This window comes from Bubalus bubalis, chromosome 14 (genome assembly GCF_019923935.1).
Source record: "Bubalus bubalis isolate 160015118507 breed Murrah chromosome 14, NDDB_SH_1, whole genome shotgun sequence".
In the NCBI taxonomy this organism is placed as follows: Eukaryota; Metazoa; Chordata; class Mammalia; order Artiodactyla; family Bovidae; genus Bubalus; species Bubalus bubalis.
The window spans coordinates 31,124,702-31,137,040 of NC_059170.1; the positions used below are offsets into that span (position 1 = coordinate 31,124,702).

Sequence of the window (12,339 nt, forward strand, 5' to 3'; positions counted from 1 at the left end):
TGGAAATTGTTTTTTAAATGTATTCAATTTTATTCTCCTTAAACCACAAAATAGAGTGGAAATTTTTTAAATCTTTGATTTAATTTGGGAAAACTTATCTGTAGAATATCCAGTCTTCACATCTAAGAATATCATAATTTCTCAAGCTTTCGTTTTATATCCTTCAGCAAAGTTTGTCATTTTCTTCATATAGATATTTTCTATGTTATATGTTATTTCTACAAAATTTACATTTTGGTTGCTTTTGTGAATGAGATCATTTTTCCTTTTATTTAATAACTAGATATTGCTGGTATGCAGGAAAACTGTGTATTTGAATATTCATTTTTAATCTGCTTCCTCTATTGTACTTCCTTATTAGTTTTAATCATTTTCATCTAACTGTGTATGTAAAGATATTTTTCTTGAGTTCTAAGTCATTCCTGTCCTGAACTGCAGATTAGCAATACTAGAACAGTTTCAGTTGATAATGGTGATCGTAAGTCTCTTTGCTTTTCCATTACTTTAATGAAAATGACTCCAATGTTTCACATTAGATTAACGAGAGTTGTTACCTTGACAACTTTGAAATAGATTTTCTTTCTCACAATAAGAAATTATCCTTTTATTTCTAGTTTAATAAGACTTCCATTTTATTGGAATTTCCAAATAGATGTTCAATTCAGTTTAGTTCAGTTGCTCAGTTGTGTCCAGCTCTTTGAGACCCCATGGACTGCAAAACGCCAGGCTTCCCTGTCCATCACTAACTCCCGGAGCTTGCTCAAACTCATGTCCATTGAGTCAGCGATGCCATCCAACCATCTCATTCTCTGTCATCCCATTCTCCTCCTGCCTTCAATCTTTTCCAGCATCAGGGTCTTTCCTAGTGTCAGTTCTTTGCATCAGGTGGCCAGAGTATTGGAGCTTCAGCTTCAGCAACAGTCCTTCCAATGAATATTTAGGACTGATTTCCTTTAGGACTCACTGGTTTGATTTCCTTGCAGTCCAAGGGACTCTCAAGAGTCTTCTCAAACACCACAGTTCAAAAGCATCAATTCTCCCACACTCAGCTTTCTTTATGGTCTAACTCTTACATCCATCCATACATCCATATAAAACCATAGCTATGGTTTTTCCAGTATAGTCAAAACCATAGCTTTGACTAAACATACCTCCTTTGTCAGCAAAGTAATGTCTCTGCTTTTTAATATGCTGTCTAGGTTTGTCATGGCTTTTCTTCCAAGGAGCAGACATCTTTTAATTTCATGGCTGCTGTCACCATCTGCAGTGATTTTGGATCCCAAGAAAATAAAGTCTGTCACTGTTTCCACTGTTTCCCCATCTATTTGCCATGAAGTGATGGTCTTAGTTTTTTGAACGTTGAGTTTTAAACTAGCTTTTTCACTCTACTCTTTCACTTTCATCAAGAGGCTCTTTAGTGTTTCTTCACTTTCTGCCATAAGTGTGGTGTCATCTGCATATCTGAGGTTATTGATATTTCTCCTGGTAATCTTGATTCCAGCTTGTGCTTCTTCCAGCCCAGCATTTCTCATGATGTACTCTGCATATAAGTTAAATAAGCAGGGTGACAATATAACAGCCTTGATATATTCCTTTCCCAATGTGGAACCAGTCCATTGTTCCATGTCTGGTTCTAACTGTTGCTTCTTGACCTGCATACAGATTTCTCAAGAGGCTGGTCAGGTCGTCTGGTATTCCCATCTCTTGAAGAATGTTCCACAGTTCGTTGTGATCCACACAGTCAAAGGCTTTGGCCTAGTCAATAAAGCAGTAGATGTTTTCCTGGAACTCTCTTGCTTTTTCAATGATCCAACAAATGTTGGCAATTTGACCTCTGGTTCCTCTGCCTTTTCTAAATCCAGCTTGAACATCTGGAAGCTCTCGGTTCACATACTGTTGAAACCTGGCTTGGAGAATTTTGAGCATCGCTTTGCTAGTGCTTGAGATGAGTGCAATTGTGCAGTAGTTTGAACATTCTTCAGCATTGCCTTTCTTTGGTATTGGAATGAAAACTGACCTTTTCCAGTCCTGTGGCCACTGCTGAGTTTTGCAAATTTGCTGGCATATTGAATGAGGCACTTTAATAGCATCATCTTTTAGGATTTGAAATAGCTCAGCTGGAATTCCAACACCTCCACTAGCTTTGTTCATAGTGATACTTCCTAAGATAAATAGATGTTAGATTTTGTTAAATACCTTTCCCATATGTTCATAAACTTAGTTTTATCAGGCACATCTGATTTTCAAGTATTTTATTTATAATTTTTACATAAAATTTCGCAAGATTGATTGAATTTATGTGTGCACACACACACACATGCATGCTGTCTTGGCATATTTTAATATTAGGGTTGTACTTGCTTTGTAACATTAAACGAATAGCATTACCTCCCTTTTATGCTGTAAATCAGCTTGAAGAGCATGATTTTTTTTTTTTTTTTTTGAAAATTGAAAGATGACATCCTCAAAACTATACAGGTCAGGAAGCATTTTATAGAATATCTTGATAATTTTTTAATGTTTTTCCAATTGGGATAGTCAAGGTTTAACTTCTTCTTAGGGTCATTTTGATATTTTTTTATCTTCCCAGACTTGATCCTTTCATTAAGAGTTTCATATGTATTAACAGAAAATTGCATATAGATAGTCTCATAATTTTTGTAACTACATTTTATATATGTTGAGTTTAAATCTTTTTTATCCCTAATATTATTTTTTCTTCCTTTTTCATTATAGTTGCCTGACAACTATCTATGGGTCACATTAATTTTTATCTAAAAACCATTTATCGCTTAACTGCACACTCAGAATTTTCTTCTCAACTGAGGAACGTGTTCTTCAAATATGTCTGATAAATGATCTAATTTGTTTCTGTTCAAACAGTTCCAGCTTCTGCACTAGGAGAAGGATGGCTGCCAATTCCTCACTCTTTGTATTTACTTTCCCTCATGATTTTTAATTCTTTGCTTATTCTCTCTTTGCATCTCAGAAATTTCTCAGGTTTATTTTCAATATCATTGAATCAATTTTCTTTTGTCTCAGTTAAAGTATAATGTTTATTTTCATTCTATTACTGAACTTTTAGCAATCTTGTAATCAATTCTTCCATACTTCACCTGTATTCTTTTATTTTCCAGCCAAAAGGCTTGTGGGATCTTAGTTCCCTGGACCAAGGATTGAACCCATTCCCTCAGCAGTGAAAATGCAGAGTCCTAAACCACTGGGCTGCCAGGGAATTCTGCCCCCCACACACGCACCCCATATTCTTTTTTAAAACTCTAATTGCCATCCTGTGCTTTAGAAGCCATGTTTTTTGTATCCTGCTAATATTGATGGCGTAGAAAATGGTAGCCCACTCTAGTATTCTCGCCTGGGAAATCTCATGGACAGAGGAGCCTGGAGGGCCACAGTCTATGGGGTCACAAAGAGTTGGACATGACTGAGTGACTAAGCACATATGCAAGCAAGAATATTGAACCGTCTCTCAAAATTTAATTATGTATCCTAGAGGAAATACTTTCTAAAAAACCTCAAAGAAAGGGATCTCTTTTTCCTTGTTTTGCACACTATTTCTCAGGCTTCACTGGTTGTTTTTGGTTATTCAGATTCAGATATCATCCGCAGGCATGTCTGTGTCTCGTTTGACTGCTGTTTGAAATCTTTTCTCCTATATACAGCTGAAGAGCAAGATGACACACAAAGCCAGGAACCCCGTCCGAGGGGGCAGCTACCATGTCACACAGTTCTGGGGGAGTTGAGGTCTTCTCCCACCCACGCCCAGGCTCAGTTTTCTGATGCTCTAAATCAATGAAGGATAAGAGTTTCAATGCTGAGCTTCTCCCAGGCCTCTCTCTGCCTATGCCCCCCACCTCCAGGCATCACTTTTAGGCTGAGATGCCCTCAGCCTTGAGGGGCTGCAAGTGGTTGCCAAGTGACCAGACTGGCAGGCTGTGTCTCCAAGGGCCTCACTTGGCAACATTCATTATTCCATTGATCCTCAGCCTCGCAAAGCTATATTTTATACTGATTTTATCAGCACCCTGACAGAGGATCTGTCTCTCAGGGAAGGACTTACATTAACAAAGCTTATGAGACAAATATATAAAATCAGATACCAGATTACTAATTTACAAGGAGGAATAACCAATGCAAGAACTGAAAAATTTGAAGTCCATAACAGTATCTTTTATTTTTGATAGTACAGTTATGTGCTATGCTTAGTCGCTCAGTCGTGTCTGACTCTTTGCGACCCCATGGACTGTAGCCTGCCAGGCTCCTCTGTCCATGAGATTCTCCAGGCAAGAATACTGGAGTGGGTTACCATGCCCTCCTCCAGGATCTTCCCAACCCAGGTCTCCCACACTGCAGGCAAATTCTTTACCATCTGAGCCACCAGGGAATCCCAATACAGTGTTATGGAAAGCTAAACAATAATCCCAGGCTTCCCAAGTGGCTCGGTGGTAAAGAATCCACTGGAGGAGATGCAGGTTCAATCCCTGGGTCAGGAAGATCCCCTGAAGTAGGAAATGGCAACCCACTCCAGTATTCTTGCCTGGGAAATTCCATGGACAGAGCCTGGTGGGCTACGGTCCATGGGGTTGTCAGACATGACTTAACATGTACACATGAATTATTATTCCAATTCCAATCTACTAATTTGCAGTGAAAAAAATTACTGCCATAGAAATCAAAATATTCACAGCCCAGGTGATGGGCAAATGCTTTCCTTACAGACAGACCTACATAAGAAGCCAAATAAACCAAAGATGGTTTTCAAGCACAGAATCAGAACTAGGAAAGGTAGAAGCAATGGGATTGGGGTAGCCAGTGTCCCCACATCCCTGCTCATCTTAGGAAGATCTTTGCCATTATTATGAACCTGTCCTTTGCTAATGGGTCCCTCTTCTCCTTGGCATCTGTGACCATCTCCCTTCTGACAGGTGGTTTCCTTCCTTATACAGTAATTATCCAATAACTATATAGTCAAAGCCTTTACATCTGGAAGTCCATCTGGTTCCTTCAGATAAATTTTCCCTTTTATGCTTTAGTGAATTTACAAATGAAAATCTCATTTCCTTCATGAGCAAGTTCTTTTGAGACCTTTGTAACAATAGAAACTGATCTTAGAATTTTCTCTTTACTTTATCTTTGCCTGCTATTTTCTATAAGTTTTTTTAAAAATTCCAAATGGATTTATTTTCAGGGGGTAGGACTGTTGAAGAGCATCCCCTGAAAGAGTTGACAGATTTTCATGCAGCCAGCAGTCAGCTGCTCAGGTTTCTGACTGGTAAAAAGTGAGTGTTGGAGCTGGAGTAGACCCTGGAAAGGGGCATAATGCCTTCCTAACTAATGTTAGCGGGTTAAAAAAAAACACAGGCTGCCGTTTCACTGGAAGAAGAATGGGAAACCTGGGGCTGAGATCTCTTTTAGCACTGCCTTCAGTCTTATAGCTTAGCAACAGTTCCTATGAGATTAAGGCACTCGACTGTCTGCCAATTGTAGGTGTGAGATTTTTTTTTTCCCTTGAATTTTTGGTTTTAGATGAAGGAAGTTACATAAGAGTTTGCTAAACCAATTTGATTCCCCAAATCAGAAATTATACATAGACTTTCTAAGTTCATATGTAAACTGTCCAAACCTGAAATTTTATCAGCATTATAGAAAATTGCAAGATATTGTGTTGCCCTGGCTTCTCTCTCATTCACACCTAACTTTGAAAGTGATGATGTGAGCCTCCACCTCAGACAGCCTGGTCTCAACAGCTCCAGCGTGACAGCCTCACTTACCTGTTGACCTCGTGTTGACATGTCAACATCCGCATGCACCTCCAAGCCCCAAAGCAGCATGTTAATGAACTGAGGGTGTTGTCTGTTTAATTTCAGAAATGGGTCAAATTTAAAAGAGACTTTCATAATTTCAAGACTCAATGTATCCCCTGGGAAATGAAGATCAAGGACATTGAAAGTGAGTATTTTGGTGTCACTGTTTTTAGTTGGTTTGCTAAAGAGTTTTCCAAGGGTTTGGACTGTGTCCTGGACCAACGGGTTAGCTTATCATAGGTTCTGTTGTATTAGAAAAAGGAATGGGCTTTGGACTAGTTAGACCAGAATTTAAATTGTGCTTCTTCACTTTCTGATTGTAGGAACTTAGGCAGATCGGTTAAGCCCTTTTTATTTGAAAAAAAAAAGAAGAGATACGTGTTCCACAGACTGACATGCAAATTGTACCCATCATCCACATACAGTGCTTGGCAATGTTACCATCCTCCTTCTGCAACACTTACACCCACCGTCGTCTTCTCTTCAGGTCACTTTGGTTCTTCAGTGGCATCATATTTCATCTTCCTCCGATGGATGTATGGAGTTAACCTTGTCCTTTTTGGCTTAATATTTGGTCTAGTCATAATCCCAGAGGTAAGAAAAGAACTGCCTATAACTTTGGATAGTGTTATGAGGCTTATCATGACTTCCATCTTCATTTATATGAAACAAATACTGTTTTACAAAGAATCCATCATTTGTTTTTAATTCAATGCTCACATCAATTACCCAGAGAACCCAGTATGAAGAATGGAACCAGAATGTTTGCATGTCTGAATGAATATGTGGACCCTACATTTTTCTACCTTTTATTTTACTTTGAGATTAGTCAAGAATTAATACTTCAATGAGGTGTTTTCTTTTACCCTGAAAAAAAAAGAGAGATAGAATGCATTACATTATAATTTATTACCCCAAAGAAACCCTGCATTTGAATAGCACTCCTCACTATTCTCCCAGATACAATCTTATTATGGATGTAGGTAGATCCTTACCTATAAATGAGTAATAGAGAGACAAAAAATGAACAAATGACCTGTGCAAATCTACATGATAAACTTGTGGTGAATGAGATGCCAGGTTTCCAGAGTGCTGTCCTGGGTGCCTTTCCAGGGGTGACTGCGGTCCACTAGCACTCAGCACAGTAATTGCTACAGTCCTGTCTGAGCCCCCTGACACTAGCGCTGGGCACACCGGCGGATCTACCTCTACAGCTTAGAGGGTAATGATATTTATGAATTTAGTAGTTTTTCCTTCCAGATTTATTAATTGGCTCTATGATAGGTTACTGATTCCTACTTTATTACAAATAATTCCATGAGAATATTAGAGTCAATTCTATCTGTAGTCACATCCTTGGGAAACGTTCCTGAATATCTATTTTTCATGAAATTAAAAGACTTCCACAGAATGTGAATTAAATTAGTTAGAAAAGGTTGAGGACCTATTATAATAGTATTAATACTTGGTAGCAAAGGAGTGTTATATTACTTACAAAACCATTGAATTCTTTTCTACATTACCTAAGGAGTGCACACCTGAAAATCAAGGATTATGAGTCAGTCCACTTTGTCCTATAGCCTTAAGCCATTGTCACTCTCGCATACAAAGAAAAGGATTTTAACCTTCTGGTAAATGTATGCAGATGTTCTTGAAACAAATCTGGGTCTCTTCAAGTGGAAAATATGGTCAGAAGTTAAGTTTCACTTCTCCTTGCCATAACCTAGGAAGTAAGAGTTTTCTGCAGTAGTCAGTGAGGAATTTTATCTTCGCAGACTCTTTGCTTTTTTCTTGGGAGTTTTTGATTCCAAACGGATTTACTTCCATAAGAAGAGAGTACATTTAAATGCTGTAAACCTATGAGACATCCCTAGAGTTTTGCTGTACAACGGTCCAAGAAGGCTGTGTGTTACGGAAGTTGAATAATTTTAAAAATACTGAGGATTTTTTCTCCTCAAAGAAACCTTACATCTTGTATAATTTATATAAATTAATATCATTTATAAGTATTTCATATCCAGTGGACGTTTGTTTGAAAAAAATGAAAATTTAGTGATTGGTGCTTTCAGTGAAGAAGGCAAGACCTTAACTGTCCAGGCAAGAGTACCTTGATTTGATTGGCAGGTGTTTAGGAAGCTGTATTGGAATAGGATGGAGGAAAGAAGAGAGAGAGAGAGACAGGGAAAGAATAGAACAGAGAGGACTTGATGATGGGTTGGACAACCATAGTTGAGAATGTGGGGTATCTCAAAATGCCCTCAATTAGGGTAGTGGGTCCATCTAGTCAAAGCTATGGTTTTTCTAGTAGTCATGTATGGAGGTGAGAGCTGGACTATAAAAAAAGCTGAGCGCTGAAGAATTGATGCTTTTGAACTGTGGTGTTGGAGAAGACTCTTGAGAGTCCCTTGGACTGAAAGGAGATCCAACCAGTCCATCCTAAAGGAGATCAGTGTTGGGTGTTCACTGGAAGGTCTGATGTTGAAGCTGAAACTCCAATACTTTGGCCACCTGATGTGAAGAGCTGACTCATTTGAAAAACCCTGATGCTGGGAAAGATTGAGGGCAGGAGGAGAAGGGGACAACAGAGTATGAGATGGTTGGATGGTATCACTGACTCAATGGACATGGGTTTGGGTAGACTTTGGGAGTTGGTGATGGACAGGGAGGCCTGGTGTGCTGTGGTTCATGGGGTCGCAAAGAGTCCAACACGACTCAGCTACTGAACTGAACTGAACTGAATGGTGTTTCTCAAAGAGCAGAAAGTTGTAATTTTTATGAAGTTCAAATTATCACTTGAAAAAATACCTATTTATTTATTTTGACTGTGCTGGGTCTTCGTTGCTACACGTGGGCTTTCTCTAGTTGCTGCGAGCCGGGGCGACTCTAGTTGCCGTGCAAGGGCTTCTCATTGTGATGACTTCTATTGTTGCAGGGCTTAGGCTCTAGGCATGCGGGCTTTAGTAGTTGTGGTGCATGGCTCCAGTAGTTGCCGCTTGTGGTCTCCAGAGTACAAGCTCATTAGTTGTGGCACGTGGGCTCAATTGCCGCGAAGCATGTAGGATCTTCCCAGGCCGGGGATCGAACCAGTGTCCTTGTATTGCAAGGTGAATTCTTAACCACTGAACCACCAGGGAAGCCACAGATTAATTACTTTTTTTTAATGATTCATGCTTTTTGTGTCCAATCTAAGAAGTCTTCATCTATCTTTGGTTGACAGAACCCTAAAATGACCCCCAATAACCCACACTTGTGTAGAATTTCCTTCTCTTGAATGTGGACTGGACCTGTGAATTTGCTGAAATTTTATGGTGATGAAATTTTACTCCTATGTTACATGCTCTTATGGTAGGCAGGTATCTCAGATTGCCCCCAGTGATCCCCCTTTCCTGATATCATGCCTTTGTATAATCCCCTCACTTGAGTAAAGGCTAGACTTTGTGGCTTGCTTTTAACAAATAGAATATAACCAAAATAACAAACTGTCACTTACAGGACTAGCTTATAAAAAACCATGACTTCCATCTGGCATTCTCTCTTGATTCCCTTCTTGGCTCACATGATATGACGAAGCAATCTGCCAGACTGGAGAAGCCCACCGGCAAGTAACTGATGTGACCTTTGGACAGGAGCCAGCAAGGAACTGAGACCCTCAGTCCAAGGAACTAAATCTTGCCAGTAACTATGTTAGTGAATCTGGAATCAGATCCTCCCCACCAGACCTACAGATGAGACTAAAGGACCCAAATAAACCAAACCCAGGTTCCTGACCTGCAGAAACCAAGAGATAGTTGTATGGTAATTTGATGCACAGCAGCAGACATTGGATCCTGTTCCCCAGGGGATCTTAATGTGTAGCCAGGGTGTACATTGCTGGTGTACATTAATTAATTAGCCTAAATAATTCTTTAAAATACCTTGTAAGTTCTGCTCTAGGATTCACATAGGCAGCACTCAAGGATTATGAGTTAGTCCACTTTGTCCTATATTCTCAAGCCATTGTCACTCTCCAGTACAGAGAAGCCTTGTATTGATACTTCTTCTAAACATAACTATTAAAAATTTCAGATATTTAGAAAGGTATAAAGAATGAGCCCACTCACCTACTAAGTTTAAGAATAAAAAGTTACATGCACACTAAAGTCCTCCATCTGCTTCTCCCCAATTGTATTCAGTTCAGTTCAGTCACTCAGTTGTGTCTGACTCTTTGTGACCCCATGAATTGCAGCATGCCAGGCCTCCCTGTCCATCACCAACTCCCGGAGTTCACTCAAACTCATGTCCATAGAGTCGGTGATGCCATCCAGCCATCTCATCCTCTGTTGTCCCTTTCTCCTCCTGCCCCCAATCCCTCCCAGCATCAGAGTCTTTTCCAATGAGTCAACTTTTCGCATGAGGTGGCTAAAGTACTGGAGTTTCAGCTTTAGCATCATTCCTTCCAAAGAAATCCCAGGGCTGATCTCCTTTAGAATGGACTGGTTGGATCTCCTTGGAGTCCAAGGGACTCTCAAGAGTCTTCTCCAACACCACAGTTCAAAAGCATCAATTCTTCGGCACTCAGCTTTCTTCACAGTCCAACTCTCACATCCATACATGACCACTGGAAAAACCATAGCCTTGACTAGACGGACCTTTGTTGGCAAAGTAATTGTATTACCCACTTAATTCTCACATGTAATCAGTCTCCTGAACTTTCCATTTCAACTTACATTTTAAAATATATTGGCTTAAAGTTAAATAACATGGTTTCTTTTTTTTTTAATCACTCATGTATCTGAAGTTATATTTCCTTTTGCATGATAGTGTAATTTTTTTCCTCTTTCATTTACATTGAAGCTTTGTCTCTTTTAGTTATTTTATTAAAGAAACAACTGGGTTTGTTGATTCCCTGGCATGTCTTTTTTTTAACTCATGTTGAGGAGGACATAATTTACATATTGTAAACTTCACTCTTTTAAAGTATACAGTTTGATAACTTTTGACAAATATCTAGAGTCAAGTAACTATCACCACAACTTCTATCACCCAGAAAGTTCCCCATTGCCCCCTTTGCAAGAAATCTCTCCTTACCTCCAGCCCTTGACCAGCAGTGATCTGATTTCTGATCCTAAATTTTTGCCTTTTCCAGAATATCATATGAATAGAATCATGCACTCTGTAGCTTTTTGTGCCTGGCCTCTTTCTAAAGCACAGTGTCAATGAGATTCATCCATGTTGTTGTATGTATCAAATAGTCCCTTTATTGCTGAGTAATACCCTGTTGTATGGATGTACCATAGTTTGTTATCTATTCACCAGTCCATGAATATTTGGGTTGTTTCCAGCTGAGGACTATGATGAATAAAGCTACTGTAAACATTCACCTTTCAGGCCTTTGTCTTATGTATCTCTATTTTCTACATCCTTAATTTCTACTCATAAATTAATAGTTTCTTTCCTGCTCATGTCTTTGAGTTTGTATTAGTTATCTATTGATGAGTAAGAAAGGTATCCCGAAATTTTTACTAAAAAAACAAACATTTGTTATTTCACAATTTCTGTGGATTAGGAGGGGCTTATCCAAGGTGTTATGAAAACCAGGTGATATTCTGTTTCTTAAACTAGGTAGTGAATATACACTAGTTAATTTTCTTTTCATTATGATCAGACATATATACATATATATATATACTATTTTATATAAAATATATTTCCCAATAAGAATATAAATTTTAAAGCAAGCAAAAAGAAATAGGAGTGAATTACCTAAAAATTATGAACCTATAAATTAAAAAATGTTATATTAGATACTAAACAATAAAGCCTTTGTTAGTAAAGATCAAGCACAATATGGAATGCCCATCCCAGCACTTTTCAACTTTATTTTCAAATTTCTACCTAATGCAATAAGTAAAGAAAAATAAACTTATACATTTTATGTAAAAAGTACAAAATTCTTTTAATTTGCAGATGATATTATCATATACCCCCAAAGTACCAATAAGTGCATCAAAAGTTTCTTGAATTAATAAAAAAATATATGGAGATGACTAGAATCAGTTTTGCTTTTTCATACTGTTCATGGGGTTCTCAAGGCAAGAATACTGAAGTGGCTTGTCATTTCTTTCTCCAGTGGACCACGTCAGAACTCTCCCCCATGACCCGTCCATCTTGAGTAGCCCTACTTGGCATGGCTCATAGTTTAATTGAGTCAGACAAGGCTGTGGTTCATGTGAACAGTTTGGTTAGTTTTCTGTGATTGTGGTTTTCATTCTGTCTGCCCTCTGATGGATAGGGATAAGAGGCTTATGGAAGCTTCCTGATGGGAGAGACTAACTGTGGGGGAAACTGGGTCTTGTTCTGATGGGCGGGGCTATGCTCAGTAAAACTTTAATCCAACTTTTTGTTGATGGGCGGAGCTGTGTTCCCTCCCTGTTGTTTGACCTGAGGCCAAACTATGGTGATGAAGGTAATGAAGGTATGGAGGTAATGAAGATAATGGCGACCTCCTTCAAAAGGTCCTGTGCAGGCACTGCTACACTCA

General features: G+C 38.8%; 1 protein-coding gene across 1 annotated transcript in view; it reads left to right on the top strand.

Annotated features, from left to right (window-relative positions):
* Positions 1-12,339, top strand: part of TMC2 (transmembrane channel like 2) — a 100,248-nt gene that overhangs the window by 43,419 nt on the left and 44,490 nt on the right. The window contains exons 6-7 of the mRNA XM_006044877.4: positions 5,883-5,964; positions 6,307-6,413. Of these exons, the coding sequence (XP_006044939.2) occupies positions 5,883-5,964; positions 6,307-6,413 (189 nt within the window). The remainder of the gene's footprint in view (positions 1-5,882; positions 5,965-6,306; positions 6,414-12,339) is intronic.